This window comes from Pempheris klunzingeri, chromosome 21 (genome assembly GCF_042242105.1).
Source record: "Pempheris klunzingeri isolate RE-2024b chromosome 21, fPemKlu1.hap1, whole genome shotgun sequence".
Taxonomy (NCBI): domain Eukaryota; kingdom Metazoa; phylum Chordata; class Actinopteri; order Acropomatiformes; family Pempheridae; genus Pempheris; species Pempheris klunzingeri.
In genome coordinates, this window is record NC_092032.1 from 5,906,365 (window position 1) to 5,923,757 (window position 17,393).

At 43.1% G+C, this 17,393-nt stretch overlaps 1 protein-coding gene across 1 annotated transcript in view; it reads left to right on the top strand.

Moving 5' to 3' along the window:
* Window positions 1-9,294: 9,294 nt before the first annotated feature.
* adarb2 (adenosine deaminase RNA specific B2 (inactive)) overlaps window positions 9,295-17,393 on the top strand; it is a 160,135-nt gene continuing 152,036 nt past the window's right edge. Inside the window, exon 1 of the mRNA XM_070853099.1 lies at window positions 9,295-9,397. Coding sequence (XP_070709200.1) covers window positions 9,295-9,397 — 103 coding nt within the window. The remainder of the gene's footprint in view (window positions 9,398-17,393) is intronic.

Here is a 17,393-nt window from a genome sequence, read left to right on the forward strand (position 1 = left end):
TCTTTCTGGGGTTTTTTTGAGTCAGACATGCATGAGAGCACCAGTTTGTTTGATTTTGTTTTGCTCATTTTCAATTACAGCCAGTTCCCGAGCGGCTCGCGTGTCCGAGGTGCTATCAGTTGGAACAGGATGTTTGATCAGAACTAAGCTCTGCTGACATTTGATTTTTTTTTTTTTACTCGCGTCCTTGTCCCCCGCTCTGTTGTCAGGTCAAAGGCAGAACAGCTCATAATGTCCACATGAGGTGTACTGCAAACACAGCGGCAGGGAAGATGTGGTTTGCTCAGCTTTAGCGAGGTATTTTTAACTTTCATGAACTATATGTAATTTGCCATCAGGGAGGTCAGGTCGGGGGAGTTCCTGCACTGTACCTGCCTCACACCACTGAGCAAAACAAAACCCGAACGTAGCTGTACATCATTTCCCCCTCGGCTGCAGAATTCAGCCTGATCAGATCGGGCATCTTTACCTTCAGGAGCTCCACAATGGTTCTCTCCATCTGTCTGTACAGATATAACTCTGCATCTGCCTGAAAACACAAATTCCCAGGGGAACACGCATGAAAATATGAAGCATGAGCTCCGGTTGAACTTTTTGGTCTCTTGTGTCACTGAGGATACAATAAAGGACCACAAAACACGGTAGTTAATGAACTCAGATTCTAAATACATTTCACTTAGATTTAGCCTGAAATGTGGATTCTCCTCACTTTGTGTGTAACTGCATCTGACCTTTAGCTTGTGGCTTGTACCAGCAAGCGGAGCGACAGGAGCAGATGCTTTCCTCACATTCCCAAAGAATTAGATTGAGGTCTAATTGATTTATTTCTCCATCATTCTCCCTCTTGTAAATAATCACCGCCCACGTTACCATACAGACGCATATGATGCTCTAAATGTGATGTGACTTTGAGGCCACTGTGGCAAGGTTGACTGAATCGTGCTCTGAAGTTTGCATTTCATGGAAGTGGAGTGACGTTATAGTGCCCGCCCACACAGACGATGGACCAATCAAATGACAGCATAGCTGTGAATCGGAACCAAACCTCCCCTGGAGAACATACATATAACGGGTGCTGTCATCGTCAAAGGTAACGCCGGTATCTATAGTTGTAGCCAAAGAAGCACACAATTAAAGAAAAACTGAGCACATACTGATTCCTTCATAAAAAATGATTTTTAATTTCAGTTGAACGAGGTGTCTGAATTCAGCACTGTGAAGATGAACTATTTTGAGAAATCTTTCTTTTGCTAAACAGAGATCAAATTTTATTCTATTCATTCTCCTCTTTCCTTTCTCCTTTCCTGTCTTTCACTGATAAGCCCCCCGCACCACAGAACACAATGGCTCCATTGTGCCAAACCACAGAGCTGATAATGTTACGTGACATTAAGGGCAATGATGTTAGTTCTTATTCAGAGAGACATTTTGATTGGAATGTAGACTCACAAAGAGCGCCATAATATTCAATGCTGTCAGAAATTAAGGAATCCAATATTAAACACAATCACCATTGATCTGCACACTCGTGGACTGTGAGAGTGTTTTATTAGCCTGCATGTCGGGACACGCTCGCTTTCCAGATAGACAAAAGTGAAGACTAACTAATATTAGGGGAAGTAGACATTAATGATGATCTTACTCGCTCATACGTTTGCAGTTTCACGTTTCATATCGCCATGTGAAGTCTTTTGCTACCAATACGTTAATTTGAAACCTGCCCAGTCAATCTGTCCGCAGCAGCAGAAGCGCTGCGAAGAAACACTTACAATTCCCAATGTCATTCATCTCCTCCAAAGTAAGAACTCAATTGTTTTTCTCCTCTTTTTATGTATAATAATATTCATATTCCCCTGAACGCTGACCTGCGAAAAAAGGGGCTATTTCCGAGCTGTCAGTGTAACGTCTTTATCTTCGCTCTCCAAATGTTGGGGTCAGCCAAGACTTGACGCTCAGCAGACAATTCTCCCAAAGACCTAATGTGATTAATGGGTGTCACTTAAGAGGGGTGGGGTGGGTTGAAAAAGAAAAGAAAAAGTCATCCAAAGGAGATTATTGCAGAAGAAAAGGTACATTGGCGGTACTTAATCAGCGGCAGCAAGAATTGAGCCCCCCTGGCTGTGGCTACGTGCTGTAAAATGAAAAGTTCAATGTCACTTTCAAAGTGTAAATACGGCTGGGGAATGCAACCTTGAAATGAGGTGTGGGCATGAGTTTGCAGCTAGCAATTAGTGTGCTTTGTGTTGGTAATGTTTGCAAGGTACATTAAGGCATAGCTTCTCACATGCCTGACATCGCTCACTAAAAAAAAATGCACCCTCTGGTGTAATTCCAACTTTGCAATATTGCCTCTATTTGCTCTTTGCCACTGGTGGGAAGGCCGTGTAAGTCTTTAAAAAGCTGTGGAGTCAGTGTCCTGTCAAGATGTCCTTGCTTGTCCTCCTCTTTCGTTCTGCCAGCCGTCTTTGCATTAACGGCCACTGGAAACTGAAAACTTAGACACAAGGACGAAGACAGACGAAACCAGGCTTTACACCAGCTGTTAAGCATTTGTTTATCTTGTCTCTAGATGAAAACAGAATGTATTCGCGGCTGAATCCAGATTTCTTTTGCAAAAACGGCTTTGCACAAAACTGTCGCTTCCTCTCCTTACGTTGACACCACTTGAGCCTTGAAAATCTCAATCCGGCACCATCCTGCCAGTCCAACGTTTGATGTTTGAACGCATCTATTTCTTGGCGGGATCTGCGTCGGCTTATTTTTGTTCACGCAGATCTTCTAAGTGGATTGTGGAGATCGTCTTCAAATACGTCATACAGGTGCGACTGCACCTCGGCGGCTATACTTGCACCTGAAGTGGTCCTTTTGTTGTCACATCACTCCGTTGACGTCAAGCAGGGCCGTTTTTATAGGCCAGCTGCTTGATTGGCTGAGGTGGCACCGAGGGGAGGGGCACCAAAGATAGATAAAAATGCTAGTGACTGTAAAAAAAAAAAAGAAAAAAAAAAAAAAGCCTCTGCTGATACTGAACTAAACACCAACTGCTTAAAGTTGGACTTTGCAGAAAACTTATAACACATTATTCACTGAAAGTTCTCGTTGTGTCCCCGTCAGTATGGAGTCACACGGTAGTTAAATATGAGACACCAGAATAAAAGGTGAGCCGAGATGGATTTGATTAGAAATCCAGATGTTTCCAGCTGTGGTCGGTAGGTTCAGTGCTGGTGTTGTCTGAAGACTCACTGTAAATAGTTACAGTAACAGTATTCCGTTAAAAGCCCTGAAAAGCTGTTTTCTCAATCAGCGTCTTGCTATGAATGACGGGGCGCTGTATGAAAACACTTTTCCCTCTGCCAGAGTGTTTGTGTTTCTGTCTGCGTTCGTAATCTGAAGCAGGTGCGGCTCAGTTGCAAAAACTGTTGATAAATGTTTCATGTTTCCTCCATAACTTTAAGATCGATTGTTTCTTAGTCATTCATGAGTAGTCGTCAGCATGATAGATTTTGTCACACACCGTTGACTGTCTTTATATTTACGGGAGGTGGGGTGAATGTGACATCACTTCGCAGTTTGGGAGCAGAGCGTCCGGGTTGCGTCCCAGTTTTTTTCACAGACTTTATGGGGATTAAGCGGACAGAGCTACTGGGGAAAAAAGAACCACAACAGATCCACTCTGACACTCTTATGGATATTTGATAACTGAACACTGTGTAAAATATAATAGGAAACCTGCAGCGACCAACTTAAACGTTCTTCACTCTGAGCTATTTAGCTGTAAAACTGAATCATACATGGATCTTTCTGAATTGTTTTACTAATTTTGATACAAATCCAAAGTGTGACAAGTTTTAGAATGCTAGAAAACGTGAAATAAAAAAACAAAGAAATAGCAAATAAATGTTGAAAGTATTGTGGAGAACCAGCAGGGATGATATGGCCAAGAATTATTATTATTATCATTATATTACATTTTTCCAGTACTTCCCTGCACAATGATTCCTAATGATGTAATTAATTTAATGGACTCGGATAAGCAGCATTAAATAGCTTGATGGACTAACCAATTAAAAATTATTATTTCATTTAAGTTCATTGAAGTTTTAGCTAAAATCGACACTTGTCCATTATGAGCGGGTTCCCAGCTGCTGCAGGTCTCCTAAAGAAGGACTGAACATCCTCCTGCAGCACAATCCACAAACATTTTAGTGTCTAAGTTCTTATCATTTCTATCCAGTAGAGAGATCTCTGTGTTGTTGGATTTTAAAGGAGAATGTTTTGGGTAATTGGTGATTTTTGTTTCTTTTTTTTTAAAGCTATCAGAAGATGGCAAAAACCCTGCAAAGCACCAAAGAATATTTTAAACTCAGAGCTAATAAAACATGATGGTTGAGAGTGACAAAGCTATGAATACGTCTATGTCTACGGGGTTGTTGTAGCGGGAGCTGCAGACTCTCTCAAGAGGCACGACAGCTTTCTTTTCAGTCTCCTCAAAAGACGTCTCAAGGCTAAAGCTCCACAGAATGTTGACACATGCTCTTTCTCGACTAGTTAAGAAAAAAAAACCTGTTAATTATGCAATTTTATTACCATGGAGACAGTCCTAACCCTAACCCTAACCCTGAGCACTCGGATTGTTCAATAAAAGATCAAAATTGAAGAAAAAAAAGCACTCTGAGGAGCATATAGACTAACAATTTCTTAATTTATACAGCCATATTCCATCAAATGTTTAAAAAAAAAAAAAAAAAATCAAAAGAACATGAATCTGTCTGAGAAGCGTACTGATTGGCCTCCTTATCTTAGATTGCAGGTGTCTGATTTGATGATGGGGGAAAAAAGAGGAGTTGTTGCCACGTGTTTGCTGTAATCTCAATTGAAATCGAACTCTTTAATCCATAGATATGACATCAAACTAATGCCAAGTGTTTGGCTGAATCATTCTAGTAAGTAAACACAGAAACAGAGAACTCTTCCCATAACCTGTGGCGCATTTATTTCATAGGAGCTGTCAAAAACAGATATCTATATATCTATATATATAATATAATTTTAGCCTTCTCTAACTAGCAGGTAATAATAGTTCACAAACAGTGCCCAGAATAAGACGTATATTCACTGGCACCACTCCCATACAATCTCTCGGGCCACACTTGAAATAAAAAACATTTTGTGAGCAAACATGAAGATACAATAATCATGACCAGAGGGAGGAGAGGAAGGAAAGGAAAGCACGGGAACTGTGTCTGTCTTATAAAACCTCTGACAAACTAAAATGTAATAATGCTTGTTACAGTGTGTCTCTATGCACGTACACAGGGCAAAGCAAAAAAATAAGATACCATAAAAAGCAACAGTCTGTCTAAAGGGAAACTCTGGGGATTTCACACCTTAACATGTGCTTTTCCACCTGTGAAAACAGTAGTTTAATGTCTTCTGTTGCTCTGGCGAGAGCTTTCTAACTTTGATGATGTCATCAGAGTTATCTCGGCTTAGGCTTGGCTTATACTAGGAACTATCTATACCAGGATATCCTCAGGTTCAGGTTTTACCACTCTTTTTAAAATACGTTTTCATGAATCCTCATCATGAGAGTACTGAAGATCCATGTCCTTGGGTCTGAGGTGAGCCTGGAGAGTAATGTTCTCTGTTTCTACAGGAGCTGAAATCGACGAATTAACACAAATGCCAAACATTTGCTCTTAAATGTGATGGTAAATGGTAAATGGTCTGTATTTGTGCAGCGCCTTTCTAGTTATTTCATCATCCTCAGGAGGAATGTAATTTGGAGGAGACTATTTTTTCATACTCATTTGGGTTGGGGTTGAAGTTGAGGTTCTTGCCCAAGGACACTTCGACATGTTGACCCATAGGAGCTGGGGATCGAACCCCCGACCTTCTGATTGAGGGACGACCCACTCTACCACTGAGCCACAGCCGTGATGATAAGTTGCTATTTACAGTTTTATATCATTGTAACTTAAATATCTTTGGGGATTGGACTGTTGGTCCGGCTGCCACCTTGGACTCAGGACAGCTGTAGGATAGCCATTTTTCATTTTTTCTTACAAAATAATTTCTGTTTATCCACTGGGGATACGGACGCAGCCAGTTTACATTGGCTCACTACGGTGTCCCACTTGGAAATGGGAGGCCACTGTCAGACTGTCACTTAAAAGCGCCGTAAATAAGGGAATACATACGTTTCTCTCATCTGTATCTGTTGCTGGGACATGTGCAATGTTTTTGACAAAGTAAATTCATACATCCTTGTGGTTTTGCATCCAAAGCTAATGTGAGTGCTAGCCTGAGCCAACTATAACAACTGTTAGCTTAGCCACTGTAGCCAGTCCGACTCATCCGTAACAGAAATTAAAATCCAACTAACCAAGTAATAGTTACAATATTTATGGCGTGTTTCATTTATTAGCAGAATGTAGTGGAATTTAGAATTGCTAGAATTACATAATGTAAAACTCCACGTGGCGGACCATTAAACAGGCATGTGCGTGGCTAACCGGCTGCCGATATGATGGCAGAACGTGAATCTGTGATATGATTGTACTTGTATGTATTCGTTATCTATGCCAGTGCAAAACGACTTATACCAGTGCATTAAGAGTTGGTACACTGGTAGGAAACGGTTTCATTTATGCCATGACGATAGCAACCGGTTACATAAGGGATAATGCATGGTGAGCCGTCATTATTGCAAAAGAACAAAAAGATGCAGGACGTGAAGCGGAAAGTTCATGAATCATCTTAAAGGAGCTCGTTTTTTGGTTTTTTTAAATGGCCGTCGCTCACTTTACATTCTCCTGCTTATTACATTGTTTCATTTGACACAAAATAATGATTAAAAATTATTTTATTGATTTGGAAATAACTGTATTGCTTCCTCTATCAGAACTGCATCCATAGAAACGGTCTGTTATACATGGCAACAGTCTGTAACCAGTGACCAATCAGAATCGAGTACTGAACAAAGCCGTGTAATAATCATCGTTGGCACATTGTTAACTATCTTTGGATATTATTTAAATAAGCTAGTTATGCTAGTTAGCTCAGGTGAGGGGAGCGTTGGAACGGACCTGCTGCACCAAAAGAAAACGGATGTTCGGCCAACTGTTACTTCCTCAGTCCAAAATAAGGTCTGCAGACATGCTTGATGCCTAAACCCCCCCACGCAAGTGTGATGTAAAAGATGGATCTGAAGCTATGAGTGTAAATAGTATAGAGATGATCCAGGTTAGCCCCCGGCCCCTGGTGGCCCTCTCATCCAGCCAACAAGTTACTGACCTTGCTCTGTGTGTGTGTGTGTGTGTGTGTATACGTGTAGCCCCACCCAGCCTGTTTGTTGTTATCTATGTACGCTCCAGCCACCCCCCCACCCCCACCCCTCCCTCGCTAGCACACCTTCATTACTGCCCCAGATAGTGGCATTGGCAACTTGTCACTTGTATTGATTTCTCTTAAACTGCAATTTACATGGATATTTGTGGGCGTCCTGAGGGCAGGCTGCCGCCTGGCGCTCGGCCCCGGCCCCCTCGCTCTCCTCGCCCTCCTCACCCTCCTCGCTCTGCCCCCCGGGCCCGGAGGAAATGTTTCCACCCAACAACAAAGCCTCAAAGTGACTTTTCAATCTGACATCAGCAAACGGGTGCAGTTTTGCAAATGTATTGTTTCTTTTTCTTAACATGAAAATGGACGAGAGCTGGTGAGAGTAAACGGGACAAGTAACAACCTTTACATACAGTAGAAGGCCTTTTTTTTTTTTTAGATATTCTCTCTCTGATTCAATAACTGCACATGCACAACCCTAAAGAGACCGAAACAACCGAGCACCTACAGAAAACAATCAAAACTTGTTTTTGATCAGGCGCCAGCAAACCTCCTTTTCCTCTTTCACCGTACGTATCAGGCAGCACTGTGACACCTCTTCCCAACACACACCTGACCTTCCACAGTCGAGGCAGAGGGAATAAAACAATAACCTGCAGCTATGAAAGCCACAAATGCTTTCTGAAAGCCTTGACACCGCACTTTCACACAAAAATGCCAAAATGTCACAATCTTCAAACTTTGTGGCTGCAACACACTGTCAGTAGAGTTTTTGCCTCCTGTGCTGAAGGTCACCTGCAACTTCCAAATAGGATTTTCAAAATAAAAGAGAATATATTTTATAATTAGGAGGCCAGTGTAATTATAAAGCAGGAAAATGAAACGGAATTCGACTCAAAGAAGCATTTGATGTGGCTGAGTTGTTATTGAGTGTGTGCTAATTGAACATTATGCATTTTAGAGTAATCTCTCTTTGTGGACTTTGTCACTGACTTTAGAACAGAGAATGGGACTGAGAAGGAATTTATTTCAGATCCTTAATCCTCCTAGAAAATAATAAATCCCAAATCTCAGTAGACAAACAGAGAGAGAGAGAGAGAGGAGAAGGATTCATGTGCCAGTGGACGAGAGAAGAGAATATCTGTTTTTCCTCCTGTGTCCAAAAATATGACATCACTCGGCTCTTTTAGCCTCCGGTTGGTGGTGAGTTTGCAGCAGGGTGGCATATAGTGAGTATGGAACCAGTCCTCCAGCAGGAATAACCAGACTCAAATCCCCCGTGCTGCGGAACATTCAGGCCTGCCGAAGTGTCCTTGAGCATGAATCCCTACCAGGCTGACCCCTGACCCCACGTGGAGGGCAGAAGAGAACAGACTTCCCCTGCAGTCTGACAAAAAAAAAAAAAAAAAAGAAAGTGAGGGGGAGAAAGTGTGAGGAGGAAGTGAAAATGTACCAAACATTTTAAAAAAGCAGCGGGCGAATAAGGGGTGTGATTTGGTGGGTGTCGCTGGTGATGTCACACCACCCAGACAGCCACGATTGGACCCTAATTAGAAAGCTCGGCAGCAAATAGATAGGCGTCCTGCATGATTGAATTCAAAGTGGCTGATGCCAAAAATTCTGCAGAGGCGCGGAAAACTGCCGGAGAGGAGCGGAGTAGACAGGGCGCCGGTATCAGTGCTGCTGAGAGCCGCCACGCTGCGCTGCAAACAGCCTCTCCGTGAGCTGGAGGCGAGCTGGAGTTTCAGAGGTGATATAGGAACAGCAAGACGCGCTCCCCCCCTGTTTAGGAGGGATAAAAAAAGAGGGAGAGCCGAAAATATAGTCCGAGACTACGTCAAACCCGAGGACGCTGCGTTATCAGAGAGCAACGGAGGCTGAAGCGAGACAAGTACAAAGGAGAGTCGAGCCGCCGAGTCCAAGTTATTCCTGCGCTGCGCTCCGAAGGCTGCGCTGATGGCATCCGTACTTGGAAACAACAGCCGCGCGTCGGGGGCTCAGAGCGGACAGGTCAAGTGCAAGCTGAAAAGGAGAAGGAGGAGGCGATCGAAGAGAAAAGGTAAAAGAAAAAGCCAAACAAAACTTTACGGCACTTCTTCCCCCCCTTTGTGTCCTTTCTCTCCAGCGTGAGCAGAAGGTCGTGCGCACCTTGGCGGGGCATCGGAGCGCACGGCAGCCCGGTGGAGTCAGCGCCGCGTCAGCGTCCGCGGACGAACGCTCCGCGGCGGCTTTAGCTGGCGCATCCCCAAATTCTGAAATTCCTGAGCGCGGAGGAATGGTTTGTGTTTGGATGCGCCGTCGGCTTGAAATGACGCATTGGAAAGTTTAGTTGCTGCTGCGTCTATTGTTCTTTTTTCTTTAAAAAAAAAACAAAAAACCCTTCGCTGTCTCCGGCATCGACGAGGACGGGGACAGAATGAAACCACTCATTTGCTTTGATACAAGTTTGAACGTGGACTTATGGAGAAAATTGGTTTGTTATTATTTTACGCCGATTTTTTTGTTGTTGATGCATCCGGATAGGACACGGTGTTGTCACCAAACCCCGTTTAACTTCCTGAAAACAACACGTTTCCTCCACAATTAGTATCAGGTTACTGAATCAGTTTCTATTTGACTTCAGATATGTAAACGAATGGGTTAAAGAACAAGCCATGCCCCCCCCCCCTCCCATGCACTTTATTAACACTAAGATTTTTTTAGAAATAAAAATGAAACGTCACTCCCAGACACTGTGGAGTACAACACCAGGAAATTCACTGGTGATATTCCTACAGAGAAAATCTCATAGCTTCTTTCTTTTTCTGTTCTGGGATCTAAAAACATGATTATTATTTTTTTTTTTTTGCCTCATTAGAGACTAGAACTCCAGTGCTCTGTTGTGCTTAATTCAACTGTAGTGAAGACTTAAAAAAAAAAGCCTTAAGTTGGAGAAACAGCTGTGGGCCTTCATCGTGGAGAGAGAAAGAGGAGAAAAATGTCATTAGTTGTTTAGTATTTAAGAATAATATTCAAGCATTAATAATGCTACTATTTTTTATTAGTGTGAATAAACCTCCCTGAAACTACAGCACAGAGCAGAAGTGTGCAGCAAGTCAGCAGCGTTCAAACTCGGAGGCGTGCTGTAGATCAGTTAATTATGTGTAATCAAAATGGAAAAGCGAGCTGATTTCTGTGACTGAAACATAACAAGAGCTGAACATTTTTCCCTTTAGCCGCACTGAAATAGATGCTGACTGGGGCTCGTTGGTAAAACAAAATCCTCTGTGTGCTTTTACGCCCAGCAACCCTGCAGGGAGACGCACATGTTTATCTGCCAATCACAGCTACACATTTCTGACATTTATGCATCCGCTGAAAAATAATCAGAATCTGCAAGCACTTTGCCTGATCGAACGTTCCCATCTCACCACCCCTCACTCTCGCATTGTGTGTTATTCTAGCTGGAAACTGGTCCCACTTAAGCGTCGATCGCTGCTAAAATGAATGAATTTGTGATTGCTGAGTAATTGTACATTAACTTATTTCATGCCATGCCTTACAGTGGAAGAAAGAAGGAAATGACATTTAAAAAAAAAAAAAAAAAAAAGACGAAGAAAGAAGTTATTTCGATGTGTCAGTGGAAGCTGTGATGCTTAAAAGCTTTACTGCCTCTTGAGAGATGCTCCCAGACTTAGTTTTCTTGATTATTTCCTGAGCTATTTTGGCTAATTAACAGTACGTTTCCCAAACTGGAGCATCAAACTCATATTTGCTCTGTCACAGGCCACAAACACTCACAGAGGTAGTTTCTTTTTTTTTTTTTTTTTTTAAGTTTTACATTTTCTGCCACCTCCATTAGAAAACAGAGAAAACCTAAATAAAATAGCAAACGACACATTTCTTTTTATTTATTTATATGTATAACAGATGATAACGCGACCGTTAGTGTTGTTTATGCTTGAAGATACTGACGTGCCACCCCATTGCATTGTGGAATATGGATGAACGCTCGGAGCGTGTTGACGTGTCCGACTGCAATTGAATGCATAACGAGCTTTCATAAACACTTTGCACTTGTCATCAAACTACAAACAGACAACTGCACCTCATTTCCATAACCTCTTGATTTTTAATAGCCCAAGTAATTGAGACAAGGGAGACAATACATAAAATATAGTGCTGAGGCAAATGTATTTACATAATGGAAACGACAGAATTGGTTCCACAACATTAAGCATTGCATATGAGTACCACACAAGCGCGCGCACATTAGCTGACAGGCCTTCGCAGCGTGTTTCCGAACGGCTAATTTATCAGGGCTGCTGATTCATTCTGATAACACGGGACATTAGGGGCCAGTTCAGGGACTGGCTGTAAATGAACTGTGTCTTTGGGAAGTGCTGATGGCCGCTGACTCCTCCAAAGCTGCAGGAGGTGGGCTCACTGTGCTCCAGCAGCCGAAACATTCAGTCAGAGCTTTTCACTTCCTCTTTGAATGCTTTTGTCTTTGTGTGTGTTTATTTTTTTTGGGGGGGTGGGGGGTGGGGGAGATTCAAGGAGCTCTCAGAAATACAGAATTTGTTTCTTAAGATGTCAGAATAAGAGCTCGACTCATGACTGGATTTTTTTTTTCGAATTTGGCTGCAAATTACACAAAGCCGGATTGAGTTTGATTTTTTTTTTTTTTTTCATCATTATTATCCTTTATCTCAAATGCCAAGTGATCATCATCTTGAGATTCCGCACAATTATTTTTATAGACCTTGATGCAAAAAGTCACAGACGGATTATTGAATGGCATTTGGGGTTTAATCCCTTGAAAAGGCTGCAGATTATTTGTAGATGGACTCGCTAAAACCTGTGTGTGTATTCAAAAGGTTGTAAGCAGATTCCTCCCCGCAACTTCTATTAATTTATTTTTCCCACCAAACTCCTCTTTGCAATTGTTCATATTTGGAGCAGAGAGAAGATTAAAGATCGGAGATTTATTTGCCCACATCTCTTGTCGCCCCCGGCTCGTCTCTGCTTCACAATTCCTAGAAATCACACACTTTACTAAAACTCATCCGCTGTCTTTTTTTTTTTTTTTTTTAGCTCTCTCTGCTGCACTTTGTCTAACGCTGCCACCTCGTATTGTTCAGGTCACACTGCTCCTGTCAGCTCGGCATCGTGCGGATGCGCAGCTCGCTCTGCATTTGTTTGCTCTCCCTTAAGCGCAGCGTTTGACCACTGTCATCGCTCGCACAAGGAGTCGTGCACATGCTCTGTGTCTGCCTCTTAATTAATCACAGCCTTTGTGGTTAACAGTTACGTCTCCCAGAGGCGTCAGTGCCACAAATAAAATCCTTTTGGAGGTGGGTGACAGTCCAGTGATGTGTAAGAACATCTGGGTAAAACAGAACCTACCTGTCAGTCATCAGTGTAACATTTAACTTGAAACCTTTTTTTCCCCTCTTTTCTGCTTTAAGCTGTTGTATGTAAAACATCTTCTCTGCCTTTTATCCACAATGTGTTTTTTATTTACAAAAATAAGCACAGCAGAGATTTATGGACCAACATTATTTTTTACAACCACACTTATCACCCTGTACTCTGAGCATACAGTACAGTATATCAGTGTATCATCAAGAGCGCCGAGGGGGAAATGTGAAAAACACAGTGCAACATAATTTATGTAGCAATTACTATTTACGCTCTCGTTCCTAGTGAGGTGGCGGCAGAGGGGTCGAGTGTGGGCTGTCGGGATGGTGATGAGTTGAGGCAGGTGGAGGAGGGGCAGAGGGCTGGAGGGGAGAGGGGAGGAGGGGGGACGCGTGTGGGGCAGGGGCAGAGGACGAGGGTCATCGCCTTCTCACGTCGGAGGCCCCCCTCCTAGAGAGGCGAGACATCAGCGGGGCGGATGAGTCGATCGCCGCCGATGCTCCGTGGGGGCTGCTCTCACTGTGTGACATGCAGCTGAGCAGCGGAGGGAAGACTGAGAGGAGACTCCAGCTATGCAGGAACACCGGCGTCCCTGCTCAGGCTGAGGACAGCGGTGCGGGCTGTATTGAGAGGAGGGCAAAGGTCAGGGTGCAGAGCAAAGGCTGAGAAAGACACAACCTCCATTAGGATTTTACCGTTTTTCATAAATACAAAATCTGTGTTGGTTCAAGCCAGGTATGTGTCTGCATACAAGAGTTTTAAATTACTGGTTGTTGCACTGAAAAATTTGCTGAAAAATCTCCTAAACGTCAACAAAAACAGCTTTTTCTTACTTTGATTGATTGATTTTTTTTTTTTCTTTTTAGCCGTTTTGCATTTAAAAGTTGGTAGGAAAACAGTAGACAAGACATTTGATTTGAACCTATAATTTGGCGTCTTGCAGGCTTCTTTGTCGACTTCTACTGATTTAAAACCTCACATAGCTGACGAAGGCTGTTAAAAGTGGCACTCGGGCCTTGTTGTGAATTTACCTTCAAGTCACTTTTTTTTCTGAGGTGTTAGTACTGATTTGTCAACTTCCTAAAAGTCCAAGTAAATAGAGTAATACCAGTTATAAAGGATTCTAAGCAACAACAGAATTGCAAAAAAAAAAGAACACAAATTTCTCTTTCCCATGCATTAGGATCTCCAAATGGTATCTGTGGAGCCTGAATGATGGCATCAATAAAAAGCCGGCTGCGAGTAATAAAAGGAAGTGAACAATAGTCAGGGATCTGCTCAGTGCCTGACTATACTGCACTGAGATCTCATTTCACAACAGTTACAATAGTTACACTCAAGTTACGATAAACAGTTCAAATAGTGAGCGTGGACTCTGTGGTGGTGGAGGGTGGAGGAGGGCCGTTCATTGTGGTGCGCTGTGCTGTGCAGCTGACATGAAAATGAGTGGAGGAGATCTGTGTCTGCTCTTCTTTCATTCAGTCTTGAGATTCTTTTGTAATCCAACCTAATGTAATTCTCTTTTTCTGTCCATGTGACGGTACCTGTAAACCTGCACAGCGCGCTCTCTGCAATATGGGGCCCACATTTACATTTAGAGTCCGTTCATGAATAGAATCCTCGTGCAAGCAGGACGCAGACAGGAAGGGGACCGGTTACCGGTGCTGGTTTCCATATTGTGGCGGTCCAATGTCACCCGCCCTGTGTTGTTGTGGGAGGTGTTTCGCAGATGTAAAGCTCCAGTTTTAGCCCTGAAACTCTTCAGTCACATTTGTTTGTGTTTGTGCTGATAACCGCATTAAGAGCTGCGACAAAAACACCGCCGGCATTTATGAGGTTAATGAAGGTCAGTGCCGATGGAAACGGCGCGGCGCTTCTCTGTGTGCGCATGCATGGCTTGGTGAATTTACAGGCACTTCCTGATTAAGGGTAGCGGCGGAGGGTCTGCGGTTTAGGACGCAGCGTCCTCTAACTGACTGAGCGTTTAGCTGAGGGAAAAAACGTTATTACTACTGACTGTGGTCTCTTGAGGACAGCTGATAAAATGACCAAGGAAAAGGAATAGCACAACTTTAGCACATTAGCATAATTAGTAATTATCTCGCAATAGTCCCTCTTGGCTTTTTGGAGCTCGGCAGTGAGAAATTGTACTTAAAGTTCAGGCACAGAAAACAAATTCCGTGCCAAAGTGTCTCAATAACACATACGAGCTGCCGAGAGCCGCCTCAGTCAGATTTTTGGAGAAAATGAATCACAAGTATCAAAAGCACAGATGCAGATTTAAAAAATTCAGTAGGTGACACTTAAGTTAATGAGTCTGTTGTTTGATGACTCCCACAGTTGGAGAGATAAGGGCATTACTCACATCACAAATAGCTTGTTGCACTTGTTGCTATGACGACTAAACAGAAATTTAATTGAGTTACTCATGTGTTACACTCCATCAGTCTGTCCACAACAGCTTTCAAAACGACAACTACTTTTAGAAGTGTTAAACTGCAAAATGGTTTAACGACGCTAACGTGTTCGTCGCTGCGATGAGAGTTTTCCTCGAATGTATCAGAAGTCTGTGAGCTGATTTGCTTGCGTGCATGTGTGTGTGAGTGTGTATCAGTATGGATCTGTCTGGGGTTGTGTTTTCTGTGCATGTGCACAGTGCGAGCTGGTGTGCTGATGTTCGCAGCGAGCTGTCAGTCCTCATAAACAGAGATGTAGCGCGGCAAGTCAGCAGCATTAACGCTTGCTGTCAGTGTTTGTGTGTCTGCAGTCCGGCAGACGACGCAACGCGAGGGAGCTGATGGCGTAAAAGAGAGAATGGAGCTGCCTCGTAGCGACTGTCAAGAGATTTTGAGGTGGCGTCGGATGTGAGGAGCAAAGTGGAGTCAAAGCGCATTCCTCTCGATGTAACTTTGTATTACATGTCATGTCAGGTGTTCAGTGAACGCATCACAACAGTTTAGAATGAAAAAAATCCTTTTTTTGGAACAACAAGTTCAACAGTTCATTTGCAATTTCAACAGGGATGCAACTAACAGTTGTTTTCAGTAATTGATTATTTCATATGGTCCTTTAAATGTCAGAAAATAGTTCCATCACAATTTCACAAAGGACAAGTTGATGACCAGCAGTCCAAAAATCCCATAAAATTCAGTGTCAGTTACTATAAGACAAGGAATAGAGGACATTCTCATATTTTAGAACCTGGATCCATCAAATATTTGGTTTCAGCTCTACTTTGAAGCAATGTTAAGCTCAATTAAAAAGGGATTTCCCTTTCTCCGACTCTTGAACTGAATCATTTTTAGGGGCCAAGACAAAAGGCATGGGGAAAGTCTGACAGAAAGTCTGAGGCAGTGAAGGGACCACAGTGTAGCTGAATTTCGGTTTTGTTCCCTTACCTCGAAATGATCTCACAACCCTTTCAACACAGACCATGTTCAGATTCCTTGATAGACACCTGATGATGGGCAATGACACACAGATAACAATTATATTTGCATCTTCACTGACCTGATTTTCAATTCCAGCGTCTTTTTCGGGTTGTTGTTAAAAGTAAATAAAGACACTATCGATAACGCCCACTGTGACGGCAGGACAAGCCTGCGTGTAGCTACTTATTTCACAAAATCACGTCTCAGTGTAGCTGCTGATTTTTTTGTTTACCGTTTTAGCATATAGCAAGCTCTCACGCCTAATCTGAAGTCCTGCCAATAGCATGGAGGCGCCCCACACATCATGGTGGCAAAACATTTCTCCAGTTTATGATCCTAATTAGTTCTAAGTGTGCCATCATCCCCGAGTCATCATGCCTGGAGAGAGGCCAGATCATTTGACGGTCTGCAGTTTCACACTTTCGTTATCGCTCTCCTATCTTTCTTCCTCTCTTTTCCTCTCTCCTCTTTCATTCTCTCCCTCTCTCTCTCTCCCTCTCTCTCTCTCTCTCTCTTTTTTTCCTCTCTCTCTACAGAAGCGCGCACACACTGTTATTGTTGTCCTCCGGCTTGCTTGTGCGTATTCGCAGCACGGTGGCTGCTACTGTGAAAAGGGACATATTTCATCAGCAGAAAATAGCTGAAGAAGGTGTTGGAATGTTCGCACCAAAAAAAGCTTTTTGCTGTTTCACGAAGACAGTCCAGAATACGGCAGGACGGCCATGATATGTGTGTTGCTGCCGTCCGAGTGCTTTTAAAATTAGAAGTCAAAAACACACGCTTGCCCTTTGACAGCATCCGATCAGCTGGCAGACTGTGCACTTCTGACTCTCGGAGGCTTAAACCTCGGCACTGGCATCATGCTCCAGCCACATGACAGCACAACGAGTCTGCTGTGCTGACATAGCAAAGTTAACACTGATACCCGCCTCATATGGAATAATGAAATTGGATGAAGCAGCTTAACCGCCCGCCGTCCCTTCTCTCGCCATCAGACTGGGTGCCTATTTGAGATAACATTAATGAAGGGGACTTTAGCCAAGAATAGACACGTCTTATTGCTGGAGGGGGGGGGAGGTAACGAGTAGGGGTGGGGCGCTAACAGCATTTATTTCCATTAATAAGATGGAGCGTTTTACAAGAGGGCCTCTCCTGAGGGCTCTCTCCGGAGGTCGGAGAGAATCCTACACCTTAACAACCTCCAAACGAGTTCATTTCACC